At 39.1% G+C, this 18663-nt stretch overlaps 1 protein-coding gene across 1 annotated transcript in view; it reads left to right on the forward strand.

Annotated features, from left to right (window-relative positions):
• The window catches only part of LOC126475459 (nudC domain-containing protein 1), a 124010-nt gene that overhangs the window by 47533 nt on the left and 57814 nt on the right, over positions 1-18663 (forward strand). The window contains exons 5-6 of the mRNA XM_050103339.1: positions 4604-4777; positions 6320-6539. Of these exons, the coding sequence (XP_049959296.1) occupies positions 4604-4777; positions 6320-6539 (394 nt within the window). The remainder of the gene's footprint in view (positions 1-4603; positions 4778-6319; positions 6540-18663) is intronic.

Consider the following 18663-nt stretch of genomic DNA (forward strand, 5'->3'; position numbering starts at 1 on the left):
AGTAGCCATAGTAAGAAATAAATTTATAAAAAACAGGATTTTGTTAACATCTAATATAAACTTAAGTCATAGGAAGTCTCTTTGGAGGATATTTGTTGTTGTTTAGCCTTGTACAAAAGTGAAACATGGATGATAGACAGTTCAGACAAGAACAGAATGTGTTGCTACAGAAGAATGAATAACAAATGAGGTGGTGGTACTGAGTAAAACTGGGGGAAAAGGAAACTTATGACACAGCTTGATTAAAAGAAAGATTGGTTTACATGCACATTCTGAGGCACCAAGGCTTTGTTAACTTGGTAAATGCAGTAAGTGGAGGGCAAGGGGTAAGAATTGTAGAGGGAGACCAAGGGATGAATGCAGTCAGCAGGCTCTAGTGGTTGTAGGTTGCAGTAATTAAGTTGATGTTGGAGAGGCTTGCTCTTTGGACTGAAGACCACAACAACAGACAAAGCACTGAACATGACAAGATACATATACAGGGTGTCCTAGAAGGAATGGTCAATATTTAGGGATGTAAGAAGAATGATCATTTGAGGCAAAGAAGTATAGTAAACATGGGCTCTAAAATACATACTTTTAAGAGCTAAGAGCACTTCCTTATCTTCGATACTATGAAACAAATCTCTTTGACTGCAAGCTCTTTGTTGTCTATACTTTGAGAGATGGTTGTAATGGACCAAAACAAGAAAAAATTGTCACATAAACTAGGGCTCTAAAATGCATACCTTAAGAGTCATGAGCACTATTTCTTCTTCTTTGCTGCTATGAAATGTATCACTCTTACTGAACTAGTGCTCGTAGTCCTTACAGTAGGTGTTTTAGAGCCTACGTTTACTAGACTTCTTTTTCTTGTTTTTGTTCTACTATCTCCTCCCAAAATGTGGAAACCAATGAGATTGCTGTAAAAGAAATTAGTTCCACGGTATCAAAGATGAGGAAGTGCTCATAGCTTTTAAGGTATGCATTGCAGAACCCGTGTTTACTAGATGTTTTGTTTCAAATGATCATTCCTGTCATTTCCCTGATAATTACCATTCCTTCTGGGACGTCCTGTGCAAAAACAGTGCATTACGGAGAATAACAACACTAATAAAGGAAGTTGAAAATGCTACCACGTTCATGCAAGGCAAACAACTGCATATGAAAATGTACAAGAACTGAAGGCATAAATTGTTGGTAGGTAATGTAATCAGTCATAGTTGAACTTAACAAAGTGTTAAAGTTAAACAGAGCATAAGTAGGAGAGGCAACTTGGTTCAGCACCCTTTGTTTTGACATAATCCAACTCTTTCAAATGTGAGCTATTTGGAAATTGCTGCTAACCTTTCTTATGTGCTCATCATGCAATGTGTTGTGGCAAATCCAGAATACACAGCATGATTGAAGGACTAATGTAGTAGACAAATTGGCAGGAATGTCTGTCTACTCTAAAGTGTAAACAGTGAATAACAGCCACATAATGTTACACCACATTTTACAACTCATGCAAAATTCAAGTAATCAGTCTGTGGCATCATACCATCCATAGCCAGCCACAAGTCACCTGTAAACATGTTTGTCACAAAACATAACAAGAGGACTTACTAAGTGGGCAGTCTATCCATTAGACATAGATGTAGATGGATGAGCACAGATACAAAAGAGGGAGAAATGATGACTAGCAATCAGAGAACCAAGCAATAAGATATCCATATCATAGATAAGCTCATCAAATATATTAGATTATAAGTGTATGTAAGGCTTGGCTACATATCACAAACATGAACAAAGCATAATGAAAAACACCTTAATTATCTACACAGTTGTCCAAAATTAAAGCAACAAATGGAAATTTTTCAAGGTTGTGTCTATTTTGCCGCAAAACAGCACAAACAGGTGATAGTAAAGTAGAAACACTGTAAAGAATACAGAATGTAACATACATAACTGTAGATAAAAATGATCTTCATTTATTCCCCAACTTAACGGATTTGCGCACACATTCTGAGAACTGGTTAATGTGTTCAGTGTGAGTGTGACCACCTGTGGCACCAGTACAGGCCTGACAACAATGGGACATGCTGCGAATGATGTCATCAACCACCCATGCTCTGAGGTCGAGCATTATCTTCCATCAATACGAAGTCTGGGCCCACAGCACCTCGCAACAACTGTGCATGAGCTCTCAAGATCTCCTCACGGTACCTGACAGTAGTTAAATCTTGCTGATTCACCCATACAGTTTCATGAAGAGGTGTTATCGTCAACATAATCCCTGCCCACACCATTAGGGATGCTCCTTGATGTTCGTCTCTTTCCACAATGTTTGAGTCCTGAAATCGTGTTCTGCATGCCCTCCAGGTGTGAATCTCGAGAATCACTCCAGATCAAATCGGGACTCATCTGTGATAAGAACATTGGCCCATCATTCAACCGCCCAGGTGGCATGCTTACGGCTCCACTCGATAGACATTCCCTTCTATGAAAACATGCCAGAGGTAAATAGACAGCAGGCCTCCAACAATAAAGGCCATTCTGCTGAAGCCGTCTGTACACCATTTGCGTCAATTCGACACATCTAGGGGATGGTGCGAGGTCAGATGTCAGTTGCAGTGCCATACTAAGGTGGTTCCATTATGCACTTAAAGGAAAATAACAGTCCGCTCTTTCTGATGTTACATGTGGTCAGCTCTGTCCTGGTTTCCAGGATACAGTTTCAGTCTCTGTAAACTGTCGCCTCAACTGAGAAACAGACCAATTCACAGTAAGTCATCAGGCCACATCAGTTTGTGACTCTCCTGCTTTCATTCTTCCTATGGTCTCCACAGCAGAGAGTCTGTAGCATCTTCTCTGTGCCATACTGCAACATCTGTGACTGTGTACACAGTGATTGCGGATGTGGGACTACCCTGCAAACACTACCTCGCTTGATAGATGTCCTGATGCCATTGTTGGTGTGGTTGTTCATTGATTGGAATGCCATCTTCCATGCAGAACACAACTGTAACGACATCTGTTGACAGTTTGTATGATTATATCATGAATTTGACACAGGTTGAGGAAGTAGCAATTTGTTGCTTTAATTTTGGACACCAGTATATATGAAGTAAACTTAAAATTATTTACCAACAAGCAAAATGCTTATTACAGATAAAATATATGACATAATAAATGAGTGGCTTCAAAATTATATATTTTACTAATCATGCCAGTTTTGTAGCCAGCCACATCTGTGAAATTGGAAGCAGTGTTCAGATTGTATGAATACATTTTACATAGCAGGCATTGATGTTGTATTGATTTGGTGTTTTGATAGTAAACAAATAAGTCTGCCTGGTTATCTATATTATATCTATCCATGGCTGTCTGTAGCTTTTAAGCTGTGTATTAGGAGTACACTTGAGACTCACATGATTATAACATTTTGAATTCTGCTGGCTGCTTGGGGATGGTTATTTTGTTTTGTGTAGTTCTAAGCTTATAGTATAATCTGGATCTGTGCTACACATCCAGGTGGGTGGATGGCATGAACTGTTGTTTCTTGACAAACAGTTGTGTACCGAAGAAATCTTTTGTAAGTTAATGTCAAAAGGTACTCTGGAGTTAATTCACTTCTAAATTCTGTTTTGGACCTTTATTGAGATTCCAGTTGGTAGGGGTCCCTTGTTTGTTTTTAGTGATTTCAATTTTATTTTATTTATTTATTTTTTTTCACCACCAGCACTGATGTATGTCTCTCATCTTTGCACTGACTTACTGTCCCCATTCAATATGCATCTTGATTTTCCATTTTGAATGTGTGTTTAGAAAGAGCGTTAAGCACTGAAGGTGTAGTTTTGCTGTTGTCAGTTCTACCATGTAGTCAACAATCAGTGGTGGTAGCCTTAATATATGTTTAAAATTTCTTCAGTTTTTGTGAAAGCTTGTTCTATAATATTTTGCTATTGTAGTTGGCAAAGGCCTGATAAATTGGTCTTCTAATACCCCAGTATATTTTGATTAACATTTTCATAGTTGCATTATTAGAATTTGTGCAAGAGGCACTATTTATTGTGAAGCTTTCCAATGATTTCTTGAAATCTATTGGGATCCTTCTTTATCTTCCAACTATTTTGCTGATTACAAATTTTTATGAATTATGATGAACTATTTGGAGGGTTCTTTCACTGTGTTTTGTATATTGTTTTACATTTCCTAATGCACACTTTAGTGTTTTTGTGCTTGTTTAGCCTGGCAAATCCCTCCCCTCTAGACTTCTGCCATCTTCTGTTACAGAGTCCTGTATTTTTTTAGCACATACCAAACTTTTTCCTCTTTATTCATGTTCACTGAAATGTTATGTGTATAGCATAAACTGTCCAAGGAGCATTACATTTTGGAGATATGCATGGAAAAATTTTGGAGTTATTGTACCAAATGTCAGTAGTGTCAATATGAAAAACTCACATAAATCATATTTTTAAAGAAGTTTGTTTCCCAATGTGACATGTAAGTTAGTATGACAAGAATAATTTGTGTAACATACTTTTGATGAGATAAAGTTTTGAATTGTGGTATTTACAAGTAGTCTCATCATTATGAAAAAACTGAGTCATGCTTCAAAGTGACATTTCTGTTGCAGGTGGAATAGGAAAGTGGTCATTGCATGCTAGTAGACAGGTGTCTACTGTGAAAGGTATTGAGTATGCAGCAATTGAGACCTATTGTACAGCATTGTATGTTGCCAGTGAAAAACCTGTTGTTTTCACAAAAGATTCTGAAAAACCTGTGGAGGACAGAAAAATACCAGAACAAGGTTAGCAGACCATTTTGTGAAAACAGACTTCAGTTATTTATATTTGCATTTTTTCTTTACTCACGTTCTTATTTAGGTATGTTCTCAAATTATCTTTGCAGTTTTTCGTCAGAGGTAAGAATCTAAAGCCACATTGTGGCACATTCCTTTAAAGTAATGCCCAAATCAGATAGATAACTTGTCTGTACTTTGTACAATGAAACAATAACTCAGACAGTGGGCAGCACTGTTCCCAGTCTTTAGTTCTAGAATGCAAAATGATGCTGAGGGTACCGAAACTATGTGGGTGAAAACAAGATTCATCTATAAAACCGTGGCAGCAGTGAGACATTAGTAAGAGACGTCTCTAAAATCACATTATGTGATTGGTAGTGGGAGACATGCCAAGCAACTGTGTCAAGCCTAATGTTAACTGCCAGTGTTCGTCTTTTGCCACATGGACTATAGCCATAAATTGAGTAAACATATAACCAGAAAGGAAACAGGGTTACAGAAGCAAAAATTTCAGTGTACAGTGAATCGTAGGGAGGAAAATCATAATTCTGGAAGGACATAGAAATAGTTGTGTGAAGCATTATATTGAAAAGTTAAAAAAATGTTCAGATTTTTTCTATGTTAGGTATTTACAATGGCGCATGATAATGTTCAGGAAAATGTTGCATTACATACATTCAGTCCAAAGTAAATTCTCTCATGTTTATTCAAATGCATGTAATTGTATTAATAGGACAGCACTGTCCACGATATGACTTAGCATTTCATGTCACATATCCATTTTTCTTCTGTATGCTTCTGTCTTCATCTGATGGTGTGCTAACGATGTTAGCTTGGGGGATCTTGGTGACTAGTTAATGATACTACCATGGTCGTTTAATGGCATCAACATGAATAGTTCACCTAGTGGTGAAAATTTAGTTGAAACTTGCTGTCAGATGTGTGGTGGAGTGCACCAGTTTGAAAAATTTTGTTACTCTGATGCAGATTATGCATTCTTCCATTGCCACATTTTATAGAATTGCCATATAATATTGTCATTGTTGGTGTTTCATTATCTTAGTCAGCTTACATACGGGTGCATTATCTGTGTGACATTTTATAGGAGCTTTCACTTTTGGCTCTGGTTCACATTTGAATTGTAGTAGCAGATTTTTTAATACAAGGGTTGATTCGTCATTGTAGACAACAATAAAAATGCAATGATATTATATACTGTGCTGTCTTTGTCTGAAGACTTGATACAAAAAAAAAAAAAAAAAAAAAAAAAAAAAAAAAAAAAAAAAAAAAAAAAGTAAAATTCTAGTAGTGCGAGCATTTGATGAATAGTGTTACACATTTGTGTATGTCTTCTGGTTGTAAAATGTTTTTCTTTTATATAACTGATGCAATATATGTCTGTTGCTGAATGTGAATATTCATTCTTCATTAGTGAACCAGCAAAAAATTGTAGGTAGCAGTATTTCACCTTGCAGCATCTGTTATTGCACTCTGTCTTGAGCTTGCTTCTTATATTAACTGTCTATATAAAACAAGTTTAATTTACAGAAAATATGCAAAAGCCAAAGCGCTATATGTGGCTTCAAAATCAGGAGGACATCACAGTATGGCTTCAACTTGCGGAGTGTGTTGTGAAGCAGGACATTCATGTTAAAGCATGTGCTGATTGCTTGACTATTACTTGTCGTGGTCAAAATCTCCTGGAAGGGGATACGTGTCACAGGCTTAGCACAGAATTACCTGCTGTGTGGACTCTAGAGAAAGGAAAGTAAGTATTAGCATAACATAGTATAATAATTTATTCATACAAGGATCATTTTTCAATGATGTTGGATGTGGCAGGTTAATACAACATATAACAGACCCACCATATACCACTGTCAACATTTCAAGTGTTTTAGAGCACTTGATTCCATTTTTCACACAAAATTTGATGCAAATTCTTTGCTGTATTTATTATAATGATCTAAAATCGCCGAACACAGAAAAACATGTCTAACCTTTCTATCTGTCAAAAACAAACTAAGTATGCTTACACTTGAAACTATGAACACATGTTCGGGACATGGCTAAAAATAAAAATAAAATTGATAATCAAATGTACATTGCCCGCCCAATTTGAAGTGACCATACTTTTTGAACAGCCCTTGCAAGTGTGAGTTGTCTACCGTAGAAGAAGGGCTTTTGGCTGAAAGCTCAAATGTGTAGTAGTCTTGTTGTACCTGTCTGTGGCTCAACATATCCTCTGTATGGTGAGTATCAATCTATCCTTTTCATAACATCGTAATTCAACTGTATAAATTTATACACATTTAACAAGGGCAGGGCAGATGATCATCCCCGGCCATGTTCAATGAACCATCTTTGTTTTGCTTTTGCCTGAAGTGATCAGCGAAGACTATGGACAACCAAACTCATGGAGACCAGACAGAGCATGAGCCGCCTCCATCCCTAATCTGAGGCACATCTCAATAAATTCACACCTCATTCAGTTTGTACCTACTGTGCAGTACTCTTTATGTTTATTTGTACTTGGAACAACATAGTTTGATAAGATGGCAAATAGTTATTCAGTTATTCATTGCAGCTTTCAAAATAAAATCACTGCATCCACTACGTACACTTGCTGATGACATCAGGACCATGACCATACTGTCATGTCTCTGTTAATCCTCCATGTCCTCCCTTTTGCCTTTCTGAGAAACTGTGTCAGCAGTGAATGGTGAGTGAGTGAGCTATTGAGCTCAAGTAGATGGTCAGACACTAGTATTATGCACTATAGATCTTGGGTAAATAATTTTTCTGAAAAAACATTACATTAGGAACTTTATAATGTGACAGAGGTTGTTGGTTATTTTACTAACCTCCTACTCGTAGTTTTCTAAGCAGTTTTTAATGGTGTTGTATAAATTATTTAACAGATATAATTCGTGACTGGCTGTGTGGATAAATGACAAATTATTATTCAATTCTGATACCTGCCAAAAAATGTTGTTTAAAGCTTTTAATTTGCTTTTCCTTAGTACACGTAATGTAATGGTCCTACCCCTTCCTAACTAATTAATTAATTAGGGATAGATATGAATGGTTCTGGCCAAGACACTTTGCTGCATCAGCCATGCTAATGGCACTAGTTATTCCTTCTCACTGTAGACCATGGCTGTTTTATTCGCTTACACACTTGTTTGTGTGTCGGTTTGAAGCTCCCTTTGGCATGAACTCACGTTGGATTTGTTCCATCGTCCATTTGTTCAATTCCGCTCTCATATACACTTTAAACGGTTTGTTTATCGAGACATCAAGGGGCTGCAATTGTGGAGTAATTCCTCCCAGAATAACAGCAAGCTCTATATTTCTCTTTCGTAATTTCTTTTTCATGGAATTCTTCAAATGACTATTAAAGTGATGTAGCACAAGAAGAGATTTTATCTTCAATAAAGCATCTTTCCTTCTCTCCCACACACTGTTAATCCATAATTTCTTACCAGCCTAATCCGTCCAACCCTTGCCATCTACATGAACACCACCACCTGATGATATTTCAAAAGGTTTTGCATTTTTTTGCACTTGAAAATGATCATTGAATTAAGTTTAGTACCATCAGCACTTATTTTATAGTTACAGTTTTAAGAAATTTCGTGGCAGCAGTTCTGTTACTCTGCACATCAAACATCAGAGGAGTTTCATTCGTATTCGCTGTTTGGCTTAGTTCCACACTGTTTGTCTTTCGATGTTGAATAATAAAGTGACAGAAAGATAATATATTCTCTTCATATTCTCGTGGCCTTTTTTGCGATATTTTGTTTTTGGTTTGCGTGCTAAGTCCTTGATACTTGATAAATCTGCAGCACCAACCAACTCCACCCTTAGTCCATTAAGTCCCACTGTAATGCTAGCTTACAAGTGTGTATTTGAATCATTTTTGTATTAATACCAGTGCCATTTTTGTGGTGTCCTTCAATCCATTTCAGTATGCAATCATCTAGTTTTGGCCATTTTCCATTCAGTCCTCTATTTGCACATTTAGTCTTCCTCATTTTTTTTTTTTTTCAGTTCTTTACTAGCCCCCATCCTCTTTTTTTCTGTTGTTGGAGAGCCAAAATTGCACACAGCTGCTCTGTTTCCATGTTTTTCTGCATGTGCTATTACTTTTAATTTATAGCCCACGTCACACAAAGCCTTTCATTTTTACCATTACGAAACTACTTACTAACAAAAATATTGTACTGTTACTGATAACACAAGTCGCTTACAGTTAAAGTTCACTGGCACCATTGACTGCAATGTCGCATCATAGGTTAGACACTGTTCTGGGTTTGTGATGGCAAGGAGACAATGTTAGCAAGCTTGTGAATCCCTGCAACTCATGTTTGTCGCATTGGTGCACTGCTGTTGCCAGTTGAACCCAGTGTTGACAGATAGACAGGTTTCCCGTGGTATCGAATATATGGCCATTTTTAAGACTGGTGGAAATTTTAAGTCGGACACTGGACATGTTGATATCAGTTTAGAGTATGAGATGCACATGAATTTTGGAGGCAATTTTTCAAAGAAACTGGTGCGTATTATAGTCCAGAAAATACAGTAATAACAGTGGGAAGTCGTGCATTCACGGATTCTTACGTAAATATTCTCTGCTGCACCTTTAACACAGGTAATCAGTTTTGCGAAAGTGTTTTGGGTTCACTCTACATGCATGGTGCCTCTTCGAAAACTAGAGACTGTATAAACTTTTCCTAAGACTGATTAACAGTATAAACTTAATTGAAAATCTAAAATCACTTGCAGTGAATACATGTTGTCAGCCTGAGTTAGCTTCAATCTTTTGCACTGCCTGCATGGGGTATATTTCTGATTGGTCAGTTTAATCGGCCAATGATAGAATACATTAAACAAAATTCTAATTAAAATATGAGCTTGAGTCTGGTGTTACTGAATTTAAATTTAAGAAGCTGTTAGTGTGGAGAGTTTTGACAGTCTAGTTGGAGCCATGTATAAACAGTTAATATTATTAATCGGAAGTATGTGTTTGCTGTCAAGACTTGCATTGTGATTCACTGTGGTCTCTACACGAAAACTGACAAACGTCATGGGATACCTCGTAATATTGTGCCAGACCTACTTTTACAAATATTGTGCTGGACCTCCTTTTGCCTAGCATAATGGAACAACTCAATGTGACATGGACTCTACTAGTTGTTGGAAGTCTCTTGCAGAAATGTCGAGCCATGTTGCCTCTATAGCCATCCATAATTGTAGTAGTTTCGCCAGTGCAGGACTTTCCGCACAAACTGACCTTTCAATTACATCCTGTTTTGGGCAATCTGGGTGGCCAACTCATTCACTTGAACTGTCCAGAATGTTCTTCAAACCAGTTGCAAACAATTGTGGCTCAGGGACATGACACTTTGTTATGTATAAAAATTCCATTGTTGAAGCCTCTGAATGGCTGCAAATGGTCTCTGAATAACCAGACATAACCATTTCCAGTCGATGATCGGTTTTGTTGGACCAGACGACCTAGTCCATTACATGTAAACACAGCCCACACCATTATGGAGCCACCACTAGCTTGCACAGTGCCTTGTAGACAAGTGGGGTCCATGGCTTCGTGGGCTCAGCACCACACTCAAACCCTACCATCAACTCTTACCAATTGAAATCAGGACTGACCTGATCACGCCATGATTTTCCAATCATCTGTGGTCCAACTGATATGGTCACAAGCTCAGGAGAGGCACTGCAGTCATCTTTCTTGGATTAAAGGCCATGAATCTTCCATAGAAGTCAGTGTGGGACACACGACAGATGAATCAGTTAGGACTGTGTGGTGAAATGTGGCATTAATAGGTTTTGGCAGCAGACTGAGGAAGCGCGTGCCTTTGCTAACAGCAGGACTAACGGATATGTTCGTCGTGTGTCTCTTATTGACTTCTATGGAAAGTTCGTGGCCTTTGATCCAACAAAGAGGACTTATGGCTGCTCTTAAAATTGCAGCATCTGCTTGTTCTCAGCCTCCAGGAAACAAAATTGCATCCTCACGACCACAATTCTTTCCAGTCCGCTTTGACCTTCCTCCCCCAAGGATGGCTTTTCATCTCATGGGGGACTATGCTACTCATCCGTGATGACGTTCGTAGTCAACTCATCTTCCTGATCACCTGACTTCAAGCTGTTGCAGTTCACCTCTTCTGCCCGCATCTCGTGGTCGTGCGGTAGCGTTCTCGCTTCCCACGCCCGGGTTCCCGGGTTCGATTCCCGGCGGGGTCAGGGATTTTCTCTGCCTCGTGATGGCTGGGTGTTGTGTGCTGTCCTTAGGTTAGTTAGGTTTAAGTAGTTCTAAGTTCTAGGGGACTGATGACCATAGATGTTAAGTCCCATAGTGCTCAGAGCCATTTGAACCATTTTAGTTCACCTCTTCCTTCCTCACATGACTTTTACCCTTTGTACTGTTTACATCCTTCTGTCATTTGGTGTCACCAGGACAGTCTTCCTCATCCTCTTTTTACTGCTCAGTGACTTTAATGCACACCATCTCCTTAGGGGCTCTCCCAGAACCTGTCACGGAAGTGCCCCCTGGGCTGACCTTCTCAACCAATTTCACCTCATCTGACGCAACACAAGAGCACACACATTCCTTTCAGACTCGGCGCACACCTATTCCCATTTGGACCTATCCTTCTGCTCTGCCAGGCTTACCCATCATTTTCAGTGGTCCGTTCTGACTGACTCGTACTCGAATGAGCATTTCCCGTGTGCTGTCTGTTTGCTAACACCTACCCACCTCTGTGCACTCCCAAATGGCAGCTTTCTAAGGCCGACTGGTGACCTTCGACAACCCACATTTCCCCAGTTGTGACGGTCAGGTAGAATATCTTACAAACATTATCCTTACCACCGCAGAACGTTCCATTCCTCGCACATCCACTTTACCGCACCATCTCCCGGTCCCTTGGTGGGCTGAGACGTGCCTTGATGCCATTTGCACACGGAAATGTGCTCTCCGTATTTTTGACTATCATCCTACGTTGGCAAACTGCATTTGTTATAAACAGTGCCATGCACAGTGCCGTCACATTCTTCGGGATAGCAAAAAAGATAGCTGGATTTCATTTATTACTTGTTTTAACAGTTCTACTCCCTCTTCCAACATATGGGGACGACGTCTGGTAGCTCTCCGGGATCAAGTTCCATTCTCCAATTGCCAGCCTGACGGTAGCAGACGATGTCATAGTGGACCCTACTGCTATCTCCAGCATCTTGGGCCACCATTTTGTGGAGTTTTGAGCTCCACCCACTATCACCCTGCCTTACTCCATTAGAAATGAGTGGAAGAGGCTAGGGTGATACCCTTCACATCTCAGAATCATAAGTGCTACAATGCTGCCTTTACTATGAGGGAGCTAGATCATGTTCTCACTTCATCCCGATCCTCCGCCTCAGGGGCAGACGATGTTCACATTCAGATGTTGCAGAACCTTTCTCTTGCGGGCAAGCACTTTCTCCTTCATAAGTACAATCGCACCTGGGCAGAGGGAATGTTTCCCAGACGCTGGTGCAAAGCTACTGTCATACCCATACCTAAGCCCGGTAAGGACAAACACCTTCCTTCTTTTTATCACCCCATTTCCCTCACCAGCTGTGTGTGCAATGTTATGAAACTTATGTTTCATTCCTGGCTGGTATGGTGGCTTGAGTCTTGCAATTTGCTTATCACTGCATAGTGTGGATTTCAAGCGCACTGTTCTGCAGTTGACAATCTCGTCACTTTGTCAACCCATGTTACGAATGGTTTCCTGCAGAAGCACCAAACTGTGGCCAGCTTCTTTCTCCTTTTTTTTTTTTTTCCTCGATTTAGAGGAAGCTTACAACACCAGCTGGAGAACTGGTATCATCTGTAAGCTCTACACTTGGAGATTCCGTGGACGCATGCCTGGTCTCCTTCAGGAATTTTTAACAGACTGGGTTTTCAAGGTGCGTATGGGCTCTGCCTTGTTGGACACCTTTATCCAGGAAAATGGTGTGCCGCAGGGTTCCATCCTGAGTGCTGTCCTCTTTGCTACCACCAATAACCCATTTATTGCCTGTCTCCCACCAAGCATCTCCGGCTCCCTTTTCATTGACGATTTTACCATCTACTCCAGTTCTCCATGAAATTGCCTCATTGAGCAGTGTCTTCAGTGATGTCTTGATTGTCTTTACTCATGGAACATTGACAATGGCTTTCAATTTTCCATTGTATCAATTTCTGGTGCAGTTGGTTTCTTCCACTGTCTTTATGTCTTGGGCCTGTTGCTCTTCCTTTCATTGAAACTTTCTTGGTCCTCCCACGTGTCTTACCTGGCTGCCCACTGTATGTGATCCGTCAATGTTCACAGTGTTCACAGTGGTATTACCTGGGAGTAGGTCGTTGTACTGGTCCCTTGTTGATTCGAAACTAGACTATGGGTGTTTCATTTATGCATTGCACGTCTGTCCATCTTACGCCGTTTCAATACAATCCACCATCATGTCATCCGCTTTGCCACTGGCACCTTTTACACTAGCCCGGTTGAGAGTCTGTTTTGCCGAAGCTGCTAAACTACTGTTGTCGTGCTGCCGTGACTTCCTCCTCAGCAGGCTTGCATGCCATTTGTCTGCCATGTCTGACCACACATCCTATGTCTCCTTCTTCAATGACTCCTTTGATCACCGGTATGGGGCATGTCCCTCTTCTCTGTTACCTCCTGGAGCTCCCTTTCGGCTCTTGCTACAACAGCTTGACTTCATGCAGCCTGATACTTTCCCCATGGGTGTGAGCCATTCACCACCTTGGCTTCGTCTGGCAGCCCCTGTTCACCTTGACCTTAACTCATTTGCTCTGTCTCCTTCAGTTTCATGACCTTTGCACAGGACTTCGCAATAGTGCCTTTGTGTACACTGATGGCTCTCAAACTGACTGGTGTCGGGTGTTTTTTGGTATAGGCTTCTGGAACACTGCTCAGTATTTACAGCGGAGCTCTTCGTCATGTATCAGGCCACGCAGTACATACAGAGACACAGGCTTTTCAGTTATGTCATCTGCTCAGAGTCTGTCAGTGCCCTTCAGAGTCTCTGTGTGCTGTACACCATTCATCCCTAAGTGCAACGGACCATAGGAAAGCTGTCACTTGCTCACTCTTGGCGGAGCCACTGTGATGCTTATGTGGGTTGCTGGTCATGCTGGTCTGATGGGAAACGTAGCTGCTGATGCTGCTGCAAGGCTGCAGTCGTAGTACCTTCGCCCGCTAGTTCTTATATTCCCTCTAATGATCTCTCTGTTGCCGTCTGTCAGCAGGTGATGTTACTTTGGCATCACCACTGACCCTCCCTTCATGGGAACAAGCTCTGGAAAATTATACCTCTCCCAGTGACTTGGACAACCTCCTCTTGGCTTTCTTGCATGAGAGGATCATTTTAGCTAGGTTGTGTATTGAGCACTGTCTTTTTAGCCATCACCATCTGTTAAGTGGTGCTCTCCCACCACTTTGTGCTCATTGCCTTCAACCTTTGACAGTTCATCATTTCCTTATGGAATGCCCTTTTTTTAAGCACTTACATTCCAATTCATCTTTACTGTCTGAATTATTGGCTGTTTTAGTGAACGACACGTGGGCTGTCGACCGTGTTTTACTTTTTACCCTTCATAGCCGTATGGCAAAGGACATTTAACCCCTAGTTAAGGACCTCTGTTTCTCTATGGCGTATTTTATGAACCTTTCTCAAAGTACCTGTGTTTAGAGGCCTTTTCTTCCGTGGATTGGGCTAACGTGTAACTGCTTTTCTTTTCTCTTTCTTTCCTTCCTTCTTTCTTTCTTTCTCTTGTGTGTTAGCACTGACAACTCTACGCAAATATTACTGCTCTCGGTCATTGAGTGAAGGCTGTTGCCCTGTGTTTGTGGTGGGAGGTAATGCCTCAAATTTGGTATTCTCAGCACACTCTTGACATTGTGGGTTAGGAAATATTGAATTCCCTAATGATTTCTGAAGTGGAATGTCCCATGCATCTAGCTCCAACTACCATTCCATGTTAAGAGTCTTTTGTTTCCCAACGTGCAACCATAATCACTTCATACACCTTTTCACATGAATCACCTGAGTACAAATGACAGCTCCGTCAACATACTGCCTGTTTGTACCTCGTGTACGCGATACTACTGCCCTCCGTATATGTGCATATTGCTAGCCCATGACTCTTCACCTCAGTGTATATGCTTCAGTACTCAGTGATCATCTGTTGTATTATGGGTTGGGGAGTGCTAACTATCTGAACTGTTGGCTGATGCATGGTAGTGTAAACCTTTCTACTCTGTACAATAAAATGTGGGTAATACGTGGCATAAATGCTACTTATCCCCCAAGCAAAAATGTTTAAGATTTTCTGTTTTTTCCTTTTTTAAATTAAAAAAAAAAAAGCCAACTCAAACCCTCCTTGGACCTTAACATCATTAAAATACGTTTTCTGTAATATAATAAATTTTTGATTTTTCCAAAATTGCAATTCTTATTTACTTCCCAAGGTGCTCAAATGCATTGTTAGACAGCATTAATATCTATTACACATTATAAATTTGGTGATGTGGTTCTTTTTTATTTTATTCTAAAATAATACTCACTGTGTTTTAACAGTCATGTGGATTTTTTACAACCACAATTTTATACATCTTGAGTATATTTACTCATGACACAGCAACACAATGCATTCATTTGTTTGGGGGTAGCCATAGTTGCGGTCAATCCACCGGCTGGTCGTAGTGTTCAGGTCTTTGTTGAGTCCTGTTTCCATTCTTCTCGAATACCAAGTACATGCAACATACATTAAACAAAAGAGACATTAGACAACACAGTAACTTAACCTTCCTGGAATCGAAACTCACAATAAAGTTAGTTTCATCAATAATTAATAATATCCATACACTAAATTAAATACATGTATTGCATATGATTTCATTTCTTAATAAATGAGCAAATTTTGACTGAAATTGTTGACAGATAAAGTATGAGCTATTCCATTGCCATAATTCATTTCAGTAGCAGTGTCAGTGTGTCATTCGTGTTTTGTGTGTCACTAATACGTCATTGATTGCCATGGAAACCAGGTAGTGATAACACAGATAGTATGATTCACCACTCTAATTCCAATCAGATCATTAGCCTCTCCCTTGTGCTGCGTGTGCCTTATGCTCTGTTCTTTACACTATGTACAAAACATTACAACATTTGTGGTCAATGTCACATAACATTAACAAAATATTGATGTAACTTCTATAAGACAATTAATTAATTAATAGGTGCACACTACTACAGCATGAACAGAAGCCATCGTTTGAAAGGATTATTCTCCTTTTATCTCAACTGCAGGCATAGTTTTTCTGAGTTACACAGATTTTGGAAAATATTTGCTAATTCTTTCTGAAAAATTTTAACAATGCTTCATGTTCATGACAACCTGCAATGTGACCTGTTTGCTAATTAATTACATCATTAATATTTCCATCTATGAAATAAAGCTACACTTATATTATGCAAATGTTAAAGTCACTCTTCTGGTTTATCACTACACAAATAGTATTTATTACCTTTTTTCACAAGTTAATTTATGTACACTCTGCTTGTTCGTGTTACCTGCCTTTGACATTATTCTGTTACCAGTTCCATCACAACAATAATTTACTTCAGTGTCAACATTATTCTTGTTTACCATTTTCAACATATTCTTTCACATATTTCACCTCAGTCTCTCCTTTAACGAATTTTATTCTCATATTTTCACTTTTGATGCCTAAGTCTGACATTAAATCATAATTCTTAATCTCTTTTTCTGATATCATTCTCAGAGACCTGTTCGTTATTTTCATCATAAATGACCTCTCCTAACATTCCCTGTTCACCATTTAGTCATTTTCAGTATTTAAGTTCATAGCCAATAATAAATTTGTGATATATCACTTCAGCTTTAATTTCTTTGACTCCTCAAGAATCTCATTCAGCTGATAAAATTGTTCATTGTTTTAACTCTTATCATCAATTTGTTCATTTTTCTTATTAGTCTGTTCACTGATTAGTTTCAACTCCCTGTGAAATTCTTTTGACAAATTTTTACCCATTTGTTTAATCCCTTCACTCATTTGTTCAATTCCACTTGATATTTCTTTACCCATTTTGTTCAGTTCCATTTTATACTTCTCTCCCAAATCATTTTATTTCATTTAACAATAAATTATATCCAGCTTGTGTTAATGCACTAGCATTACATTTCTTCCTATTGCCTACTAGTTAATGCACCATATTACATTTCTTCCTATTGCCTACCAATACTGTTTTACTCAGCTGTTATTTACATTTTGATTCCCACTCATTTAACTTTAACTTTGACATTGGCCTTTCTGAGATTTACTAATTTTGCCTATTGTAGCATATGTGTTATTAACACATATATTAACATTACTATCCACATTGACAACATTTCTCTACATTTGCGTCTCATTATCCGCGTTCTCACTAACATCACTCATCTTGTCTTAGTTACTCTATATCAGCAGTCCATAAATTGCAAGTCCAAAATGGCACAGTACATTATCATAAAAACCTCATAAAAAGTCCTTATCATTAACAAAATACCACTTATTTTCTAAAACAGTATCATCATACTCTGCACTTTGACAGAAACTTAGTGAAATAAGTTGCCATTCTCACTGCTATTTAACTCATTAATATTATCCTCATTATTATCAACATTTTCCAGAATAGTGATCTCCTTACTTACATTTTCACTAACTGAACTCATCTTGCATACTTTAACATAAGTTACTTAATCAACTCATTCTTATTACTCTTCTTCTTCTTCTTCTTCTTCTTCCTATTATTATTGTTATTGTTATTTCCTTGGGTGACAGTCTCATCACTACCCTTTCATTGACTGAACCAGTTTTGCATGATTCACAACAGCAGTTATTTACAAGACACAAAATTTAAAATTCTTAAAATTGCAAGAGTAATCCCCTAAAACAACAACTAAAGTTTACGTTAATTACTACGAAGCCATGCGCCATCTCCATGCTGTCAAGAGGCATATGTCGAGCTGCCAGTCCAGTCACCGGTAGTCTCCATTACTGCCTGCTGTGTTCAAAAGTCTCGTGTGATATCTACTGTTGGTGCCACCAAGCTGATACACCACTGCCGGTGCCACCCAGCTGATACAGCACTGCCATTTTGATTTGCCCACCAGATCACCATCAGTCAGATGGTAGAGGATCAAAATCTGAGTTATTTGCTATCAGGAAGTGTGCCAAAAATGAATATTGAGGCTTTTTGTTAACAGAAACAACTTACACTGCACAAAAGCAACTTCAGTTTCAGTGCATGTGATACACTCACAAATACCCATAATGTCTGTTGTATTATGTAACAGGTAACTAGGACCACATAAACTAATTCCTCTGTAATTTCAAATGCCAATGACTTCATGTAACCCCATTGGAAAAAAATCTGCTGTGAACACAGCAAAACATTGTGTGTTGTTTTCCGAGGTAGTGCCACCACCACCACCAATAATACAAAACCATATAAGCAATTAACAAATATGTGCCCCACATGCTTTGTTTATTCAAGACCTCATACAATATGAAATAGTCATTTCTGACCAGTGGTCCCTTGTCTGAAAATACTGAACATCTTCATCTACATACATACCACACAAGGCACCATACGGCACAAGGTGTAGGGTCTGTTGTTCTCCTGCTAGTCATTCCCTATCCTGTTTAAATAGCAAATGGAGTGAGAAAAAAAGACTATCTATACGTTACTGGCTTTGCAGTCTTATGCAATATGTACGTTGGCAGTAGGATGTTCATTCAGCAGTCTGTAGCAAAAGC

This window comes from Schistocerca serialis, chromosome 4 (assembly GCF_023864345.2).
Source record: "Schistocerca serialis cubense isolate TAMUIC-IGC-003099 chromosome 4, iqSchSeri2.2, whole genome shotgun sequence".
NCBI classification, from domain to species: Eukaryota; Metazoa; Arthropoda; class Insecta; order Orthoptera; family Acrididae; genus Schistocerca; species Schistocerca serialis.